The sequence below is a fragment of the Vulpes lagopus genome, chromosome 23 (genome assembly GCF_018345385.1).
Source record: "Vulpes lagopus strain Blue_001 chromosome 23, ASM1834538v1, whole genome shotgun sequence".
In the NCBI taxonomy this organism is placed as follows: Eukaryota; Metazoa; Chordata; class Mammalia; order Carnivora; family Canidae; genus Vulpes; species Vulpes lagopus.
The window spans coordinates 59,275,298-59,297,124 of NC_054846.1; the positions used below are offsets into that span (position 1 = coordinate 59,275,298).

At 49.4% G+C, this 21,827-nt stretch overlaps 1 protein-coding gene across 1 annotated transcript in view; it reads right to left on the reverse strand.

The window, feature by feature from the left end:
• The window catches only part of INPP5B (inositol polyphosphate-5-phosphatase B), a 51,528-nt gene that overhangs the window by 27,194 nt on the left and 2,507 nt on the right, over positions 1–21,827 (reverse strand). The window contains 6 exon segments of the mRNA XM_041738507.1: positions 14,205–14,304; positions 14,307–14,380; positions 14,383–14,595; positions 19,619–19,729; positions 21,007–21,036; positions 21,151–21,248. Coding sequence (XP_041594441.1) covers positions 14,205–14,304; positions 14,307–14,380; positions 14,383–14,595; positions 19,619–19,729; positions 21,007–21,036; positions 21,151–21,248 — 626 coding nt within the window.

Below are 21,827 nucleotides of genomic sequence, written 5' to 3' on the forward strand. Positions count from 1 at the left end.
GTAAACGCTTCCCTTAGTTCTTGAAGGCTCCTTTTTATCTCCATGCACCCCATGCCCCACCCCCAGGAATGAGTCTGGGCCAAGGCCTGGCACTAGGCTGCTTCTCCACTACACTCTTTCCCAGCTAGGTGATCTCACTTGCTCTCACAGTTTTAAAAACCACCTACCCCATGCTGACTAATCCCAATCCCCATGCTCCAACCTTTCACCTGAGCTCCAGATTCCTATATGCTGCTTCCCCCGCTTAGGCTTCTTCAACTCAGTAAATAGCACCACCACTGGACCAGCTGCTCAGGATAGAAACCTGAGACTCACTTGTGACTCCTCTTTCTCCCGCTTACACCCACACCTAATTTATCAGCAATTCAGCCAAGGCCTACCTTCAGAAATACACCTGGAATTTCTCACCGGATCACAACACCAGCTTTCCAACTGTTCTGGACTTCCACACTTACATGCTCCTGTCAATCCTCTACCTCGGTCTGCTCTGGCCACACTTCCTTTTCTGCTCTTCCTGGAGCATGTCAAGCTCATTCCCAACTCAAGGACTTCACTCTTGCTGGCCCCTCTCCTGGAACACCCTTCCTTCAGGTCTCCACATTACTCACTCCACGTCATTCAGGCCTCGGCTCAGACATCAGAGGCTCTGACACCCTATCTAAACAGCTCCCCATCACCCCACATCAGTCTATCCCCTCACTCCATCAAGAGCTTTCTAAATTCCTCTGTTCACAGCATCCTTACTGTCTCAGTGACTTTTGTCAAAGAGCCTCTAGGCCCATGGAAATACCCACCAGTGCTGTCCACCTAGTTAGGACCAAAATAAATCTGAAGTAAATAAGTCCTACCGACTTAAGTAGCAGTTTGAAAAGGTATACACATAAACAGAAGGGGAAAATACTATTTCTATTTAATTTTAAATAACTATCATTACCGACTAAATGAGATGTGTGTGCCTGTTGGGTACTGCACACCCCCTCAAACCTTGGAATCCTACAGGACACCACGTAAAATGTGCCACACTCAGATAACCTGGGTGGCTCAGTCGGTTAAGCATCTGCCTCGGGTTTGGGTCATGATCCCAGGGTCCTGGGATCGAGCCCAGCATCAGGTTCCCTCATCAGTAGGGAGCCTGCTTCTCCCTCTCCCTCTGCCTGCAGCTCTGCCTATTTATGGGCTCTCTCTCTGTCAAATAAATACATAAAACCTTAAAAAAAAAAGTGCCACATTAGTTTTTGCATGGTACTTGTTTTTTGATCACAACCACCACCCAAAACCCAGAACTTATCTTCACAAAGATACCATGTCCTCAAAAGGAATGCAGCACCATCTAATGTGGAAACAGTGAACTACCTCGACTGAGAAGTTGGGTTCGGCAGGTGGCAAAGTGTTTCCGTATTTCAAGCTTTTAAATGTCCCAGAGTGCCCCTGTGAATTCCTTGCACGGCCCTGGGGAGCCACAGCACACAATCTGGGAACCATAATCTTGTTATATTTTTCCTCTTAGTACTGATATCATTTGATATCATAGCTTACAAGCATTCTTCAGCTCCCGGGTGCTATGTCCACTGAAACATAAGCCCTGGACAGCAGGGCCTGTGTCTTCATGCTCTTTCCCAGGGACCCAGAGCAGCACCTGGCTTACAGCAAGTACTCGACGTGCTAAATGCGTGCAAGTATCAGGAGACTTATACTGAAGCCTAGTGGCACCATTATCCTATATGACATGCTCCTCTTCCCTTTGGGTCTTAGTTTCTTCATCTTCAAAGTAGAGACTTCAGTATAAATATCTCATGGGCTTTACGACGAGCAAAGGCAAATTAAGGACTAAGGACCAGAGCTCCATCCCTGCATCAGTGCTAAGGATTTTGCTTGGTGGGGAGCGGGGCGGGGGGGGGGGGGCAGTTCCTACTAACAGCCAGACCAAAAGGATGTCTCCTGGGGACAGGTGTCTGTCCCTGTGGACTCAGCTTCTGTCCTCAAGTGGATGGGAAAACCGCCCTGCAGACCCACATTGCCACGTCTCTTCTGCCTCAGGACCCAGTCCAGCCGGGACTAGAACATCTTCATTCCTTGCTCTGGGCATGGAAACTTTAAGGTATGACGTAGGGGATTTCCAGCCACAGGGCAGTCTTCTCGGAATCTCTTCTCCCCTGAATGTAGCACGGAAGCTGGCTGCCAACAGCTCTTTACCAAATTTACCATCACCCCATGGTTTCGTCCTGACCACAGCTTCCTGTCCTTCCTCCTCTCCTGCTTCCCTGATCCCGCTCTCCCCTTTGCCAGCCTCAGACCCACATTCCTTCATCACCCAAGCTAACAGGTAACATCTGGGTTTTCCCTTTATTCCCATGTTCGTCCACTAAGTCCTATAAATCCTCTCTCCTACATGCTTTCACCCTAACCCTCTTCCCTGTCCCCACTGCCTTGCCTGAGGTTAGGCTCTATTTCTGGAAAGCACATTTCGTGATCTCCCTGCCTCCCTGATCTTCCCCTCCAGGCCCTTCTGCCACCATCTAGAAGGAAACACAAATCTGAGCACGTCATTCCTGAGCTTCAAATCCCACGATAGCTTCTATCAACCCATGAAAGAACCTGCCCCAAACCTGAGTATCACACACAAGGACCTGGATAATTAGCCCAGACTCCCTTCCCAGCCCCATCTCTCGCCTCCCCTCTGACCCACAGCAAAAACGATTTCTCTCTTTAGATGCGGCCTCCTCACCGCCCCACACACTCTGACCCTAAGCACCCCTCAATCCCACCTTCATGTGGTGAACTGCCGTCATCCCTGCAGACTCCGCTCAGGATTCACCTCCTTTAAAAGGTCTCCTGGGGCCCTCTTTTCAAAGCCCTCTTTGACAGGGCTTGCCTCTGTCAAGGCATTTATCATACGGGAACCGTAACTGTGTTTAACTCTTTTTTTGTCTTCCTTCTTTAGCTAGACTGCAAGCTTCTTGGGAGCAGGGGCTGATGCTTTTTTTTCTCTGTGGCCCTCCACTTACCGCAATTTACACAACACATCAGACAGCCAGTAGACACACACTGAACAAACAACCACAGGGCAGAGATCAGGCTCAGTGTCATTGCTGGGCGCTTTCTAGATGGCCTTTCACACCTGCAAGTGAAACTATGTCCCTGTAAGAGCCTACCTCGTAAGCTGGTCAACCATACAACAGCTTGGTCTGGATGTCTAGAACTGCACAAGTGTTTTGCGCTTCTTGCAAATTCTGTGCACTGCACTGTACAGCTTACAGAAGCAAAACCCCTGTCCCATGCCTGACTAAATAGACAACACTGCCCCAGGAGACTCCTTCCTTAGCCTAAGCAGCAGGAGAGCCTAAGACAGATCCAGCAATTCCTGATCTGAAACCTTGAGGCCAAGTGTACTTTGGAATTCAGAATTGGGGGGCAGGGGGGATTTCAGAAAGCTTACCTATGCTGTCTATAATACAACACCCCAGCAGAGTCTGAGGCGACACCAAGGAATCAAATACTTTAATATTTCCACAGGAGTAGTAATATGTGGTGGGATAAATAAAGCCTGTAAATAGCCTCATGTCAGTTCAAGTGAGTCTTACTGCCAAACTGAGCTTGGGCCAAATTTACAAAAAAAAATTTTTTTTCAGTCTTCAGAGCTTTTAGGACTTCAGAATTGCTGATGAGGAATTGAAGATGACAGTTGGGCAGCCCGGGAGGCTCAGCGGTTTAGCACCGCCTTCAGCCCAGAGCGTGACCCCAGAGACTCAGGATCGAGTCCCACATCGGGCTCCCTGCGAGGAGCCTACTTCTCCTTCTGCCTATGTATCTGCCTCTCTTTCTCTCTGTGTCTCTCATGAATAAATAAATAAAATCTTTAAAAAAAAAAAAAAAGATGATGACAGTTAAGGGCATGGCCTGACACAGTGACATATCAGAAAGGACTATAGCGCGTGTCTGGGTACATATATAGCATATTTATAAATACACCTACGTACTTTTTTAAAAAATATTTTTATTTATTGATTTATTCATGAGAGACAGAGAAAGAGGCAGAGACACACAGGCAGAGGGAGAAGCAGTTTCCCCATAGGGAGCCCGACAGGGGGCTCGATCCCAGGACCTCAGGATCACGCCCTGAGCCAAAGGCAGATGCTCAACCACTTAGCCACCCAGGCGCCCCACTTACGTCAATTTTATAGACACACTCATACACTCATTGCAAAGTCTGGAAGGGGAGAACCCAAAAGGTCAACAGTGGTCATTGCTCCATGGGAGGACTTCTTTTGCTTTTTGCTTATAGGCACTTTCAAAGTTAGCTACAACGTGTATTTTATTTGGATACATCTATCACAGGCTTCGAAATCAAAGACCCAGGTTCCATTTTTTACTCTGCTACTCACTAGTTCTATGACTTTGGGCAAGTTTCCTAACTTCTCTAAGCTTGGGCTCCTCCAGAGATAACAGTGTATCTGCCTTATATGGTTGCTATCTTCTTTTCCTATGGCGAGCTGGAGCCTCTCCCTCACTGCAAGGCCAAAAGGTGCTCTAGAAGCCAAACCAGACGCGCTAAAGGCCCAGATCTACAAAACAAAGACAGGAGGCTGGCTCTCATCTTGTAACCAGGCCTATCACTGACTTGGGATTGGGGCTTTTTTCTCAAACATGACCTCACACAAGGAAAAAAAAAAGTAAATTCAAATCCAAGTCCCCTACTTCTTTGAAGAATTGTCCGAGAGGCAGCAACATTCTTTCTTTCCTTTTTTTCCAGCAACATTATTTCTTAATTCAGTTGCTCCCTCTGTCCTCTCTTGCTCCATTTTCCCCTGCAGGTCCCCTAGTTGTCTGTAGGTACTCCCCAAGATCTAGACCAGTGCTGTCCAACAACTTTCTGTAGCCACTGGCCACGCTGAAATGCTTGAAGTGTTTCTTGAGCGCACCAGAACCTGGATTTTAAAATTTTTATTTACGTGAATTCAATGTAAACAGCCACGTGCAGTTACCACAGTGAGCAGTGCAGACCTAGGCCGTGCTCCCTCTCTCCTACGAGAATCATCGGTCATCACAGTCCGCTCCAAACGGAGCTGGCCATCCCTGCCTGGGCTCAGTCCTGCCACTGCCTATTACCTACATTTCCACCAGATATTCTGTGTTTATCCGTTTCCAGGTAAAGCTGTGCTTTGACTTCTGGGCCCTCTCCCTGAGCTCTCCCTTTGTCACCTGCACCCACCGTGCCCCTGCCAGCCTGGTGTGCAAACCTGCCATCTGCTCACCCCTCTCGCTGGGCCCCCAGAGCCGCAGGCCATCGTCTCCTCACTTGTCACCACAAGAATCTCGGGCTATGGGATCCTCCCACTTCTCCGTCCCCAACTCTGTCTCTGGACATGGTCAGACCGAGCTTTGATTTCCTCCTTCCCCTAAACCTCTCAGCACTGCACTGCTGCCTGCAGGTTAAGATGCAAACTGGTCAAACTGGCAGATGAGGCCCTTTGCAAACTGACCCTCCTCACCCAGTTCACACCTTCACCACCTAAAAACAGCCCGATCAAAACAGACAGCTTCACAGTGACACATGTGTGTGTGCCACCCTCACTAGTGCCTCGAGGGGAAGCCCCTCCTACTCACCGGCCTCCTCCTCGGCAAAGCCCAGGCTCTTCTCCTATGCCCTGGTGGCTCTTCTCCTATGGCTCTTCTCCATGCCCTCCTATGCCCTTCATGAAGCCCCACTACCACTGCCCCACTAGTCCTCGGTCGTCATTTCTCTGACTTCTGAAGGCCTTCTTGTCCTTATCACTTGTGCGGCACTTTAAGAGAAATCAGAATGTTTTGGGAAAGAAGCCTTGGGCTTTGGAATAAAATAGGTCTGGCTCTTTTACTGGCTCCATTCTTTACCTAGTATGAAACCTCAAGCAAATTACTTCATTTGTTTCCTCATTTGTAAAATGCGGACACCACCAAACTTACAGAGAAGCCAAAAGAATAACCAAATGAAATCTAAATGGGTCAAAAGCCCAGCACAATGCCTGGTACACAGGACATGTGGAAGGACCTATTAGTTCTTCGGCCTCCACTGCGTCTTCCCTCAGCTCTCACACTCCGAACCCCCACTGCTTGGATTATAAAGATCTGCCATTTATCAAGTACCCTCCAGTCACTAGGGATTCTCCTGTGTTATTGCTGAATATTGGCTTCATTTTCTAAATAAGGACACTGAGGCCCGCAGCAGAGAGCAGACCTAGAGAGGACAACGGAGCCACAGCCAGTACACGGCCCAAGTGACATTAAAACCCAAATCTGCTTGACTCCACAGTCTCTCCCTCTGAAGCTGGAGCAAATCTTCAATGAAGCTATCAACTCATCGTGGGTAAGTTCTCTATAAGCCTGGGTTTGGGTAACAAAGCAAAAGTACTGCCATGGTGTCCGCAGGGTGTGTGGCTGTGTGGCTGTCATTGCTGGGTGGAGAGCACGTCCTGCCCTGGCTGAGCATCTACTAGACAGGTCTAGGAGGACCTTCCCTACCTTCTTAGCCACTGGCTTTTGCATTCCATTTCCAGCACACTGGAAGAACCAGCAAAACCAAGCGAGCAAAATACCTGATGGTTCAAACTGGCAGCAGCAAGTGAATTGGTTCAATGCTTCTCAGTGACACTGTGCTGTGCACACAGAGGGGGCCACGCCATGGGCTTTTGCAGCCCAAGACAGGGCAACACACATACCAGCAAGGGATATACTCAATTCACGGGGAGATAAACAGACTCAGATCCAACTACCCAGAATCCAAGTCCCAGGCTGTGTAAATGACGGCATTGATACTACTACTACCACCATGAATCATATGAATAGCAAATACTGAAGGCTTACTACATGCCAGGCATGGTTTTAAACACTCCACATTTACTTAATCTCCACAACTACTCCATCAAGTAAGTGCTATTATCTGCACTTTACAGACCAGAAGATAAATACAAAGAGGTTAAGTAACTTGCCCCAGAACACGCAGATAATAAATGGCACAGCCAAGATTCAAACCCAAGGAATCTACGTCCAGAGTTTGTGCTCTTAACCAGCAAACTATATTAACTATCAGGAAAATGTGAAGCTCAGAAAGCATTTCTGGCAGAAGAAACAATTTCAGTGCAAAGACATGGCACTACGGTATCCTCAGAAAAAAAGAATAGTAAGTAGCATAAACAAGTAGAAAGGAAAACTTTTGTTTGCGAAGCATTAGGGGATGCGAAAGGATCAGGGCTCAAGCATTAGATTCAGACCACTTGGGTTGTATTCTCAACTGTCACTGACCAGTGAGTGATCACAGGCATGTGACCTATTCTGAGCCTCAATCTCTCCGTCTGAGAAATGGACATCCTCTTACAGAACTTTTATGGCACAGGGTGAGCCCCACAACCCATAGTTAATAAATGGTAACTGCTAATAATAGTAATAGTTTACAGTAACACATTTTTATTTTAAAAAATTTATTTTAGGGGCAGCCCTGGTGGCTCAGCAGTTTAGTGCCTCCTTCAGTCCAAGGCATGATCCTGGAGACCCGAGATCGAGTCCCATGTCAGGCTCCCTGCATGGAGCCCGCTCCTTCCTCTGCCTGTGTCTCTGCCTCTCTCTCTCTCTCTCTCTCATGAATGAATAAATAAAATCTTTAAAATTTTTTTATTTTAAAGGATTTGTTATGGGCCAGCCCAGGTGGCTCAGCAGTTTAGCGCTGCCTTCAGTCCAGGGCCTGATCCTGGAGACCTGGGATCGAGTCCCATGTCAGGCTCCCTGCATGGAGCCTGCTTCTCCCTCTGCCTGTGTCTCTGCCTCTCTCTCTCTCTTTCTGTGTCTCTCATGAATAAATGAATAAATTCTTTTAAAAATAAAAAATAAAAAAAATAAAGGATTTGTTATGGAACACCTGGGTGGCTCAGTGGTTGAGCATCTACCTTCTGCTCAGGTCGTGATCCAGGGGTCCTGGGATCAAGTCCTGCATCAGGCTCCCCACAGCCTGCTTCTCCCTCTGGCTCTCTCTCTCTGTGTCTCTCATGAATAAACAAATTTTTTTTTAAAAAAAGGATTTGTTAGTAATACATAAAGAGTGGTAATAATATGGCCAAAATGTAAGACTTTGAATGCCATATAGAGTTTGGATTTTACACTATGATAAAGGGGGGCTAGGGGCACCTGGCTGGGTCAGTTGGAAGAGCAGGCAACTCTTGATCTTAGGGTCATGAGTTTGAACCCCATGATGGGCGTGGAGTCTATTTAAAAAAAAAAAAAGGCAGGGGGAGCTAAGTAAATAGAGCACAATGCAGGCAACTCTGGAGAGAAGCCCAAAACACAGGGCACCTAGCATTATGAACAATGGAAAGAATCAATTTTTCCTACTTCAGCCTGGCCACCACCCAAATAGTTCTGTTCCTTTCTTAAAACCACTTCACAGCAACAGGTTGTAGTGGTGACAGGCTCTTGGATTGAGGACTTGGTTTCTTCCCTCCGAGCTCTCCCTTCACTAGACCTTCTGTGAACTGTCTGTGGTCTGGTGATAACGCTGAAAGAGAAGTGTGCAAGAGCAAACCAGGAAGGGAGGGGAGAGGAATTCACAGCATACTCAAAGAGGAAGGGGGCAGGAGCTGTTCACATGGCTGAGGTCTTCAGGGGATGAACTGCATGAGCCTCTACAGCTCAAAGCCACAGACATGTTTTCAGTACCTACTGATGTGCAAGGCATTCAGGCTGGCATTTGGGGGTTGGGGGGAGAGAGGATGCAAAAACGCTAACAGCAGCAAGTTCAAGCTTGTAAAAATGTAGCTGAATGAGGAGTCGACAAAGATGAAAAAGCAAAGGGCTTTATCCAAAAATTACAAGCAGTCAAGTGTGAAGTAAGAGGAAATGAAGGTGAGTTGGGGCAGATAAGACTAGAAAAGATAAAAGAGGGCTGAAGCCAGGCTGTGCAGCACTTGAACTGCCATGCAAAAGAATCGGGAACTTAATTCTGTGGACACCGGGAAGTGGTAGACATTCAAGTTCACATACAAAACAGCAGGGCGTGATAAAAGTTAGAGTCTAAGGAGATGCCTAGGGAGAGAGAGCTTTAAGGTTAGGAAGGCTTATAAGGAAGCCACTGGGTTCACTCTTAGCTAAGAGGCTACTTATATGAACTTTGGGACTTTAAAAAACTTTTTTTCATTGTCCAAAATTTTTTAAATTGCAGAAAATGGACAGAATGTGGTTATTAGGAGAGGAGAGGGAAGAGTCCGGGATAAGCAAGGTTTTCAGTGACTGTATTAACAGCAACTGGAGGGAGGGTGGAAGGAAGATGATGAACAGTTACCTAGAAGAAACCGGCCAGGGATAGGCCCCGAAGAGGAGGACCAGTTTCTAAGCCCTGGGGAGGGGGCACACACAATTCCGGAATGCATTTCCCACAAGAAAGCACCTCTAGGGATCCCTGAGTGGCTCAGAGGTTTAGCGCCTGCCTTCGGCCCAGGGCATGATCCTAGAGACCCAGGATTGAATCCCACATCGGGCTCCCTGCATGGAGCCTGCTTCTCCTTCTGCCTGTGTCTCTGCCTCTCTGTGTCTCTCATGAGTAAATAAATAAAATCTTTAAAAAAAAGAAGAAAAAAAAAGAAAGCACCTCTAAATAATTCTTCCCCTCCTCCCCTGCCCCTCCCCTCAAATAAAATGAATCTTTGAAAGCAAATAAATAAAGGGGCGCCTGAGCGGCTCAGTTGGTTAAGCATCTGACTTTGGCTCAGTCGCGATCTCGGGGTCCTGGAGATGGAGCTCAGTGAGAAGTCTGGTTCTCCCTCTCCCTCAAAAATCTTTAAATAGGGCAGCCCGGGTGGCTCAGTGGTTCAGCGCAGCCTTCAGCCCAAGGCTTCAGTCCAGGGCTTCAGCCCAGGGCGTGACCCTGGAGACCGGGGATCGAGTCCCACGTCGGGCTCCCTGCATGGAGCCTGCTTCTCCCTCTGCCTGTGTCTGCCTCTCTCTGCATGTGTCTCTCATGAATAAATAAATAAATAATCTTTAAAAAAAAAAACTTTAAATAAACACACAAACAAATAAATAATTCAGAGGTGACCTGTTAGGAGGCAAACATTCACTCCTGTTGTATACATGGAGAAGAGGAAAAAGGCACATCTCGTATTATACCAAGCTGCAATAAGGAAAATAAAAATAAAAACATTGAGGTCACTTAGCTACACACTATGCAAATCCTCATCATTCATCGGTGTCAGCTTGCCCAGGCATCATCAGTGGTAAAGTCTACAAATCTGTTACAGTATATTTTTTTAATTTTTTTTACAGTATATTTTAAGTAGCAAAGAAAACATGCAAGTCAGTGAGCTTCTATGTTCCAACACTGTCTTCCCTCTAATAAATATTGATGCCTCTCTTCCTGAACCTTCCGTCCCTAAGGATTTTTCTGTGCAGAGCTCTACTTCTAAATGAATGTTTGTAGGTCACCTCTCCTGCTCTGGACTCCTACTGTAGAATTCCAACACAAACTAGTCTTGGGGGGTGAGGGGGTGCTCTCCTGTTCTAGAAACAAACACAAGTTAAATGGGACAAAGAGGGAAAATGGAGAAGGGAACAACAAAAGGAGGAAGAAAAGGGAGCACAGTTCTCTTTTGTTTAAAGAAACAAAGTGATTCAAACTCATTTGCTTAGGAGCCTCCAGAGCTTCCCATAAAGGTAGAGAGAGGGAGAGGATGGGCCATATTCCTACCTGCAGGATAACCATCTAGAATTCCTTTTTCTCCATGCTACAAGACTATGTTGGTCACACAGATCTTACTTCTTGAAAGAGAGAGAGAGGTACTGACCATCCCAGGGGCTATTTTTCCTACATTCTCTCTGGCTTCTACCCTGGTGATCTAGGTTACCCTTTAGGCTGCCCTGAGATATAAATAGCATTCATTTCCTTTCTCAGGCCTGACAGACTTTAATGCTTTGTTTCCTGGGTCCAGGGGGAAAAAAAATACTCACAGCACATCTCATTTGAAATTTGAGTTACTACAAAGCTGCCTCACTTTGAATCAAGCATGGAAATAAGAAAGCCACTTCAAAAGACCAAAAATTTGTTTGTTATCACCACTTTGTTAAATCAGCCCCAAAGAGCCCCAATGGGACTTCTGAGTAGTTCTTTCCCTTTCTAGTGCATACCTCAGAATCTTCCAGAACACAGCTCTGGGCCTTTGCATGCGCCAAGGATGAAGTGCAGGTGAGTTATACACAAGCACAGGGGTGAGTAAGGAGGCCTATGCAGGATCCCCCGAGGGGCTTTCTGGATAAGATCACCTTCACTTGCTGGATAGGAATAAGGAGGCATTTGTCCTTATTTCTTTTCTTTTACTTTTCTTTTACGCTTTTCTTTTTTTTTTTTTAAACTTTTATTTATTTATGATAGTCACACAGAGAGAGAGAGAGAGAGAGAGAGAGAGGCACAGGCAAAGGCAGGCTCCAAGCACCGGGAGCCCGACGTGGGATTCGATACTGGGTCTCCAGGATCGCGCCCTGGGCCAAAGGCAGGCGCCAAACCGCTGCGCCACCCAGGGATCCCTGTCCTTATTTCATTTCAAAGAAATAAAAAGCTTCATAGAAAAGTACAAATAAGAAGCAGAAAAGCCGCCCACTTGCAATAGCTACTTGTCTGAGACCAGTGCAATGTCTTAGCGGGAGAACCCAAGAGAATCAGACAAACAGGCTGCCACTCCGCCAGCAGCCTGTCTCTTTTCTTTCTTTTCTTTTCTTTTCTTTTCTTTTCTTTTCTTTTCTTTTCTTTTCTTTTCTTTTCTTTCTTTTCTTTTCTTCTTTTCTTTTCTTTTCTTTTCTTTCTTTCCTTTCCTTTCCTCTTTTCTTTTCTTTTCTTTTCTTTTCTTTTCTTTTCTTTTCTTTTTTATGATAGTCACAGAGAGAGAGAGAGAGAGGCAGAGACACAGGCAGAGGGAGAAGCAGGCTCCATGCACCGGGAGCCCAACGTGGGATTCGATCCCGGGTCTCCAGGATCACGCCAAAAGGCAGGCCAAAGGCAGGCGCCAAACCGCTGCGCCACCCAGGGATCCCGCCTGTCTCTTTTCAACATCACAACGTAGCTCCAAGACACCAAGCTGGACCCAAACATGTGGACTCCAATCTACAGTCCCTACCAAACTTGGCCTGACAGCCCTGAATTCAGCAGAGGCAAATCAAAGCATTTGGGCATGCTTTGTTGGACATCTCAACAAAGTGAGATCTTTCCTTTCTCTACCAAGACAAAGGCAAGGAGTGAAGCCCAGATTCGCCTTGCCCCCAAAATACTAGGCTTTTGAGGTGCTCTTAGCCCCGAGACACCGTCCTGCTGGGCTAACCCTACACTCTCTGGCCTCTACTTGCAGACTGTCAGACCCCTCCTCTGTTAGATTGTCAGCTCCTTAAGGGAGCCTTGTTTCTCCTGAGTGGCATTTTAAAGCAGCCTTCTGCCTCTGGGTTGGTTCCTCAAGCTATCAGGAAGTGGGCATTGTGATCATAAACATATAGGAAGAACTAAATCCACTACCTGTTTCCCTTGGGGCCTGGACTATCCAACACACCCAGAGGAGGCCCAAAGAGTGATTCTCCTCAAAGGCCACAGTCACTTTGGAAACAGGTGAGAGGCAGCACTGGGGGCTCGGTGCCATCTCTTGGCAATTTTAACAAGAGCAACTTAGCAATTAATGGCATAACCCCACTTACCGTAGGTCCTATGATGGGGCCAAATGGGTTTAAACTAAAAATAAAACCAAAACCTTAACAACAATTCCTCACTAACATGTGACTAGGTTTTGGTTTTGGAAAGAAAAGGAAAGATTCGGAGATGCCCTGCGCACGTATCATCCAGGGGCAGATAACTAACTGGCTTCAGAGCTGTCCTGACTTCTCTGGAAGCCCTCGCTCCACTTAGGGATTGAAGCACTCCAGCACGCCGGCTCTGGCCTGCTGGCCCAGGAAACACAACCCATCTCTTTCATTGCCACTGGGCCTGTTCTCAGTCATGGGCTCTCACCTGTCCCAGCACCACAGCCCAGGACGTCATGGGGGCTGAAGCAACAGCTGTCTCAAGATCAGTACTTCAAGTTAGCTGAGATAAGCCCAAGAAAGATGCAAACTATCAGCACCGCCAGGCGCTTCATTGCATCTTGTGGCAGCTGCAACGAAGGAAAAGCATAAGCCCCAAGGAAGTCCTTCGCTCACCCAATTTCCTCTCATTTTACAAACTTTGTGCAACACGCTATCCCCCTCCCTTGCCCCAGCCCCTCATAGTTTCCAAGCCTTATAAGAGCAAGTGGAGGGCTGGGCCACACACTTACGCAGCTACTTGAGACTCTTCATCTCTCGCAGATGGCTGAGAAAAGGGGGCGCGCGTGGGTACCAGCAGTCATGCCAAAGCTCGCACGTAACTGGAGCCGCATGGGCACACCCAGGGGGAAAGCATACCAGAGAGTCCTTGCAGAAAATCCAGGAGCTGGACAGAAAATACAGGTCTGCAGGTCCTCTCAGAGCACCAGACTGACGCAAACTTCAGCCCTGGGCCTCTCGCTTTCCAAAAGACAAACCTCCTGGCTCAACAATTGGCCTTTTGTGCTACATGACATTACCCATTAAGGGCTCGGTAGTGTGTGTGTGTGTGGGGGGGGGGGGGGCAGGGAGTAGTCCTTTTCACCTGTAACAAAGTGGACAGGGATGTCCTTTTCACCTGTGACCTCACCCCGGCCTCCAGCCCCAAAGCGGACAGGGATCTTGCAGGCTCCAGCTCTGTGCACAGCCTCTCTAGCACGCGGGCCGAGGACCCGCAGGAGGGCGAGGCAGCGCCAACACACGCAGCACTCCTCGCCAAGGGAGGCTCTGTCGTGGCGAGCACCCCCGCCCCCAACACAAGCCAAGCACGGAGGGGCGGGATGGGGAAACTGAGGCTCAGAGAGGCGCCTCGACCGGCCCCGGGGCACACAGCGGTGGGGCAGGGACGCACGAGGCCCGGGCGCCGGATCCGCTGGGCCCTCCGCCTGCCCCCCACGCCGACCGAGAGCATCCCCACGGAACTTCAGCCCCAGGTCCCCGTCTCCGGAGGGCCAGGTCCTCGGTCTCTGCCCCGGGCATCGCCGGCCACACCGCAGCCCGCGCCCCCCGCCCGCTCCCCCGCTCCGCGGCCTGGGTCCGCCGCTGCCCCCGCCCCAGAGCCCCGGCCCAGCCGCCCACAGCCCGCCGCAGACCTGCACAGTCGCGCTCCCGAGAGCCGGCGGCGGCGGACATTTCCCTGCCTGCTTCTCGGAGCTCTTCATGCCGCCGCCCGCACCGCCCCGCATCGCCCCGCCCCGCCCCCAGGGCGCCCCGCCCCCCCGCGCCACCTCCGCCAATCGGAGGCCGAGCCTCTCCGTGGCCCCGCCCCTAAACAGACATGAGCCCGCCCCCGCGGCCGCGCCTCCTCCAATCGCCACCGCCCGCTTCGAGACGGATACCTGCCTCCGCCAATGCCGGAGCGCCGCGGCCCGGTCTCCGGGGCCGCGTCCCAACCGAGTGGCTGCGGCGGCTCGGGCTCCGGCCCGGTGCACCTGTACCGAGAGAGCCACAGGAACTCGGGATCCGGGGTCGCGGGGTCGAAACCTGCGGTGCGAGCAGAGAGGGAATGCTGAGCCGCGCCGTAAGGAGCCGGTTCCACCCTTGCCTGTCTGCAGGCGGGTGAGCACATCGCTCAGCCTCCCGGGAGAGCCTCAAAGCCTGTGGCCCTGCGCCCTGGGCGCGCTTGACATTCAAATGCAAAAATAAATGTGCAAATAATAAAATATTTAAAATAAAATAAAATAAATAAAATATAAAATAAATAAATAAAATATAAAATAAAATAAATAAATAAAATAATAAAATAAATAAAATAAAATAAAATAAAATTTAAAAATGTGCAAACAAGAGCTAGACCTGAGCCACTCCTCCGTGGTAACTATGTGCCAAGGTCTGTGCTTCATATTTGCACGACTCCTGAATGCTCACAACGAACTTTTTTTTTTATCCTTTTTTTAAAATTTATTTATTTATGATAGACAGAGAGAGAGAGAGAGAGGCAGAGAGAGAAGCAGGCTCCATGCCAGGACCCCGATGTGGGACTCAATCCCAGGTCTCCGGGATCACGCCCTGGGCCAAAGGCAGGCGCCAAACCGCTGAGCCACCCAGGGATCCCCCACAATGAACTTTAAGAGCTAGGGAGCTATCATCCTATGGCAGCAGGGTGAGAAGCAGGGTGCAAGCTCAGATAGCTGTCCGTACTAGGGAGTGCGCTGGGTGCTTTCATTGCCCATAATCTCCGTCAGCAACTTGTAAACCACTCCGAATAAACACACACTCTAAAAGCACTGTGCTTGCTATGAGATATGCCTTCAACACAAGTCCTCTGGTTAATCCTTAACCAGATTGCCACTCCTTCCTAGAAATTCTTTTTTCTTTTTTTAAGATTTATTGACTTATTCAGGAGAGAGACACAGGCAGAGGGAGAAGCAGGCTCCCTGCAAGGGGCCTGATGTGGAGACTCAATCCTGGAACTCCAGGATCACTCCCTGAGCTGAACGCAGACACTCAACCACTAAGCCACCCAGGCATCCCTCCTTCCTAGAAATTCTTGATTGGTTGTGCCTCTCCCTCAAATCCAGGTCTGTCTGAGCCCCAAATGATTTTGGTCTCCTATGCCATCTTGACCGAACTGAATTGGATTTGCAAGGGCATCCTAAATGAAGAAATTTGGGTTCCACGCCCCAGTGTGGCTTCACTGGACACAGCTTTTAAGTTCTTTCCAGCATTAACATACTGTTAACCCATCCTGGGCCTCATCTGATCCTCACAAAACTCTTGAAGGAGTAGGGAAGGTAGGTTCATATCCCCATGGTACAAATGATAAAGCCAAGGCCTAAAGAAATGAAATATATTGTTCACATTTACAACTAGGAAATGGTGGAGCTGGGATCTGAACTGAAGCCTCTGGGCCCCGTGGGCAAGAGTTAGAACATGGGGTTCAGGGGGATCCCTGGGTGGTTCAGCGGTTTGGAGCCTGCCTTCAGCCAAGGGCCTGATCCTGGAGACCCGGATCGAGTCCCGCATCGGACTGCTTCTCTCTCTGCCTCTCTCTGTCTCTCTCTCTCTCTCTGCATCTATCATGAATGAATAAATAAATCTTAAAAAAAAAAAAAAAAAAGAACCTGGGGTTCCAAACCTCCATATTACGTCAATTGATGAATGACCTTGGGTAAGTTACTCACCTTCTCTATGTCAGTTTGCTCATCTATAAAACAGGATATCTACTCTTTAGTATTGCTCAAGAGACAGAACAGGAGAACATGGTTGGTGTGCACTGTCTAGATGTCTAGAAAAATGTCTGGGACATAGTATGTGCTCATTTCGGGTTAGCTACTTCTTTTCTCTAACTGGGATCTCTTGACCAAGGTACTTCAACTATTACTTTTGTGCTGCACATTATCCACCAAGGACTGGGTGGAGAAAACCTATTTCCTTTCACCTTTCACCTCATCCTGGACTCCAGACCCTTTATCTGTAAAGTGCAAGGGTTGGGCTGGTAGACAGACACCAAGAGCCTGCAGCAGTGAGAGTCCCCTCTTATCCGGGCCCCTCCCTGAGGAAGTCCATATCATGACAACTGCTCACTGCAGGTCCCTGCAGGTCATCCCAAGTGTGGGCCCCAGAAGGCGGAGCAGGGAAGACGACCAATAGACACATACTTAAGCCTAAAAGAGGGAATTCACCTTGACTCCCCCGTCTCCATCCTCACAGCTGGGCACCAAGCTCTGTTCTTCCATTCAACACATATCCATAAAGTACCTACTAAGTGCCAGGCACTGTTCTAACCACTGGGGTTAAGTTCTGACACAACCCAGGCTCACTGCCACTGTGGCACCTTCATTCTCTTCAGTTGGATCACTCCAATATACTGTCTCCTCCCCATCCCCACCACCAGGCCCTAGCCTGAGCCTCAGGTTTTTATTTTATTTTATTTTAGGGATGTCTGGGTGGCTCAATGGTTGAGAATCTGACTTCAGCTCAAGGTGTGACCCTGGAGTCCCGGAATCGAGTCCCACGTCGGGCTCCCTGCATGGAGCCTGTTTCTCGCTCTGCCTGTGCCTCTGCCTCTCTCTCTCTCTCTGTGTGTGTCTTTCATGAATAAATAAATAACAGTAAAAAAAATCTTTAAAAAAAGATTCATTTATTTTAGAGAGGAGAGGAGGGACAGAGAAAAAGGGGGAATCTTTTTAAGATTTTGTTTATTTATCAGAGAGAGAGAGAGAGCAAGAACAGGGGGAGGGGCAGAGGAAGAAGCAAACCCTCCACCGAGAAGGGGGCCTGACACAGGGCTTGATCAAGGAGCCCAAGATCATGATCTGAGCTGAAGGCTGACACAACCTCCTGAGCCACCCAGACTCTGAACTGAGCATGGAGCCTGACCTGGGGCTCGATCCTATGACCCTGAGACCATGACCTGAGCCAAAATCAAGGGTCAGAGCTTAACTGACTGAGCCAACAGGCGCCCATCCAAGCCTGTTTTTAGGCCTGAACCCTTGCAATACACTTCCGTTGACTTCTTCCCTCTAGCCTCTCCCCTTTGGCACCAGTTGCCAGAGGAACTTTTCCTACATGCAAATCCTACCTTGTTATTCCTCTGTTTAAAACTCCTACAGCTCCCCACAAGCTGTAGGGCAAAGTCCAAGGTCTTGGTTGGTTGTTTAAAACCCTTCCTGAGCTGTCTGCTGGCCTCTCTGGCTCAGCTCTCTCCATACCCTCCTACCCCACGTTCAATACCACCTGACAACCTGCTCTTCCCTCCAACAGCCTTTTCCCCCTTGTTGCCTGCCCGGAAAAAACCTCATTCATCCTTCAGCTCTCCGCTTACATATCACCTCCTCCATGAAGTCTTAATTTGCTGAGCCGTCTATATGGGATAGGGTGGCATGAGCTTGGGAAGCCCTTGTAGAATATTCTAAAACACAAGAGCTCTGGGGGCCTGGGTGGCTCAGTGGGTTAAGCCTCTGACTTGGGCTCAGGTCCCAACCTCAGGGTCATGGGCTCGAGCCCCGCCATCAGGCTCCATGCTCATCAGGGAGTCGGCTCGACCCTCTCCCTCTGGCCCTCCCCTCCCTGCACCCCTGGCTCGTATTCTCTCTGAATCTCTCTCTCTCAAATAAATAAATAATGTAAAACAGACAAGCAAACAAAACCCACAAGAGCTCAAGCTCTGGAGGAAACTCTCCAGCCCTGTCTAATCCTGGCTCCATGGTTTACCAGCTGGGACCTCAGGCAAGACCCTTACCCTCTCTGAGCCTTAGGTTCCTCATGTTCTGGGAAATGGAGATGTTACGAATGCCTTAGCTTGTAAGGCTGTGGTAAGGAAAATGAGACAAGATGTGAAAAGTTCCTAGAACGTGGTCGAACACACCGATGAATGTTAGCTGAGTTATGCACCCTCTTGTACAGAAGGAGGAAACCGTTCCTGAGCTCTGACTGTGTGCTGGGCGTTCTCACACATGTTGTGTTATCCCATTTAATTCTCACAACTCCACTAGGAACATATTCTTTACATACACAAGCCTACAAACCAAGAATCAGCAAGGTAAGGGGTTTGGCCCAAGTCACACAGAGTTAGGGATGGGCCAAGATAGGGTTCAAAGGCAAGGGGCTATGTAGCTTCAAGGTCCATGCTCTTTGCTGGTTACTCTTACTACCCTTCCTACATCTACTACTAATAATCATAAAATGAGTTATCCTTATTCATTGAAGCTTTGGAGACAAATATCCCCCTGCATGTAGAGTAAACTTTGCGCACCTTAACCGGGCATTCAAGTCTCTGTAATCTTGTTTCTAATTCCTTCCCCAGGTTGCACCCAAAGCCAGTCTCCTTCCTGGCACACTGGGTAAACTAAGTTAGAGCCCCTGGACGTTCAGTCTCTATGGTGAGACCATGATGGAAGCGGAGCACCCTCACATCCCACCCCATTCCCATGGAGACAAGAGATTGGCTGGAAAAGATTTAACTAATAGTGTTGGGTAAACACCTAAAAGCCCCGCACCTGGTGGCTCGGATTTGCATGTCCTGTGGCTAATCCTCTGTTCTATGCAAACTCTCGCTTACCTGCCTGGCTGAAATCCTGATCTAAACAAATTCTGCCCCGGAAGCCCTGAACCTCTCATAGCTAAGCCAAAGCTAGACTCTTTCCTCGGCTGCAGTGAGAGACAGAGCGGGGTCCAAGGGCAGGAGAGCCCATGTGCCAGGCTTCTCCTGGTTCCACCTGTGGTTGCCAGAGAGAGGGAAGGTGGGCCTCTAGAAGCTGCTGACCCTGCTCACTTGTAAAACATTCTGTGGCAGAATCACAGCGTCCTGCCCTGTGCAGCTCGGCCCAGTAACCAGGAAGACAAAGAGGGCTCTGGGGGGACTTAAAACTCTGGTCTGGAAATGGGAAACCACAAATGCAAATACATGATTGGCTCGTGGCCTGAGGGCACTGTGGCCTCAAGCCAACCGCTGAGAGAGGGCACAGAAACCAGGAGCGTGAGGCCAAACGGTGGAAAGTCAGCAGTAGGTCAGTGCCCAGCCAACGCCCCCACCCCACCCCACAGAGCCTGGGGTCTCACCCACCTGGACAGGCCCTGGCAACTTCGTGGAGGAACATCCTGGTGTGTGAACCGAAGGGAAGCTGCAACACGAGGCTGAGCTCCGCTGTGTCCAGTTGGACGGTCACATCCGAGCCTGCATAGAGGAGGTGGGAATTGAGCCACTGGCCTCCAGAACCCCAGGGCTAAGGCTGGGAGCCCCAGAATGGACAGTCAGCAGCTCAAGATCCCAAAGCTCCCCGGGCCTTTTCGCAGTTTCACCAAAGGCAGCTCCTGGGCCGTAAGGAAATCTCTGCACCGGGAGCTCCAAATTCCCATCGTCCTGGCTCCACGGAGGGGGCGGCCCAGGGCTCTACTAGTCAGGAAGGCCCGCCACGGGAGCGCTAGACAGATGGGCTGGAAGAGGGGTTCTCTGACCTGCAGTGCCTCTCCCCGAGTGGAAGGAAATCACATGGAGGCAGACAAGAGGAGCTGTCTGTCCATCCATCTCCCCGATGGGGCCGGGCACGAGCTGGGGCCCTGGAATACCATGGGGCAAAGACAAGGGGCACAGCCTGTCCGCGGGGGGCCACACGGTGGATGGTGCTGCTCCCATAGCACAACCTCAGCATCCTGCAGGCTCATGGTGAGGACCCACAGATGTGCTGAGCTGGTGGGTGAAGTAGGAGCAATCTGGCACAGGGATCAAGAGCCTTAGCTCCAGAGGCCAGATTCTGGGTTCGAAGCCTGGTTCTGCTGCTTCCTAAGTTAACTTAATTTCTCTGGGCCTCAGTTGCCTCGACCATAAAATAGGGATGAGAACAGTGATCACCTCACCGAGCTGGGCCCAAAGCAGCCAGTGATGTATGTCTAGCTCTTCGGAAAGTAATTAAATATTCATTTCTGTTGTTACTACTACTACTACTACTACTACAACTACTACTACTACTATGGTCTAGCAGAGAACACAAGCATTAAATAGATCACCACAAATCATTAAGTCGACGTGAGTGACAGAGACCTGGCGAGGATGAGAAAAAGGAATGTGGATCAGTGAGAGGCTCAGACAATTGCAAGGAGTTGAACAAAAAACAAAAGCTTCCTGGAAGAAGTAAAGTGTGAACCGAAGCTCTGAAGGATGGGTTGGCTCAGGGAAAAGAGGTGTGGGGGCTTTCAGGAAGAGGGAAGAGCACGTGGAGGGGTTTGGTGGTGGGAACATGTCATGTTTGAGGTGAGGGAAGCAATCCAGAGGATTCCAAGCACAGCAAGAATGATGGAACCTGGGCCAGAGAGGTGGGCGGGCCTGGTCCCGTAGTATCATCGTTCCTTCCACAGTAAGGACATCAGAGAGCGCTCCTACTTCACACCATTCTTCTCTCTATGGGTCCCTAACCTCCTGCCCCAACTGGGACTGGCGCTGAAAGGACCACTCACCAAGAATGTACAGTTCACCGTCTGGGGACACTGTGGGGAGGGAAATGAAAAGGCCATTAGCCATTGAGCACCCTAGCCCCTGCAAAGGCAAAATGCCCTGGGGACCCAGAGGAGAGGGATTCATACCACCCAGCCCCGTGGCACCTTCTTCCAGCGTAAAATCCCGCGAGACAGGCACTATCTGGTCCAAAGAGACATCGTCCCCCGTAATGGCCATCCTCCGGTGCGTGTACAGGAAGAGACTGAGGGCAGGAAGCAGCAGTGAAGACGGGGCCCCCTGGCCCGTCGTGGAGTCCTTGGGTGCTCACGTTCCATCCTTGGTCCCTAGGGTCCTGCTGGTGGTACCTGGCTATGCACAATCGTCATGCCCTCTCTGTCCATGGTGCCCATCAGAGACTGCAAGTCTACAGATGGGTCATGGAAGCTGAACTTGTCCCATTTTGGGGTGTGCCTGCTTTGCTACTGAAACATGTGCATGATCAATCCCTTGTGTGTGACAGCAGCAGCACAACCTCAGCCACTCCCTTCCCTCTCTGACCACAGTTTTGCTATCTGTGAAGTGAGGGTGGTAGATTAGAAAATGTCTAATGACCCTCCCTCCCAGCTCCGAGATCATGAGGCCCAATTTCTGTCTCTGAGAACTTGGACAAGTAGTTTTCATCCTCACTCTGCTTCGGTGTAATACGTAGGCATTACTAGCAACATTTATCAGGTACTTTTTTTTTTTTTAAGATTTTATTTATTTATTTGATATATATATAGAGAGAGCACAAGCAGGGGGAGAGGCCGGCAGAGGGAGAGGGGGAAGCAGACTCCCCACT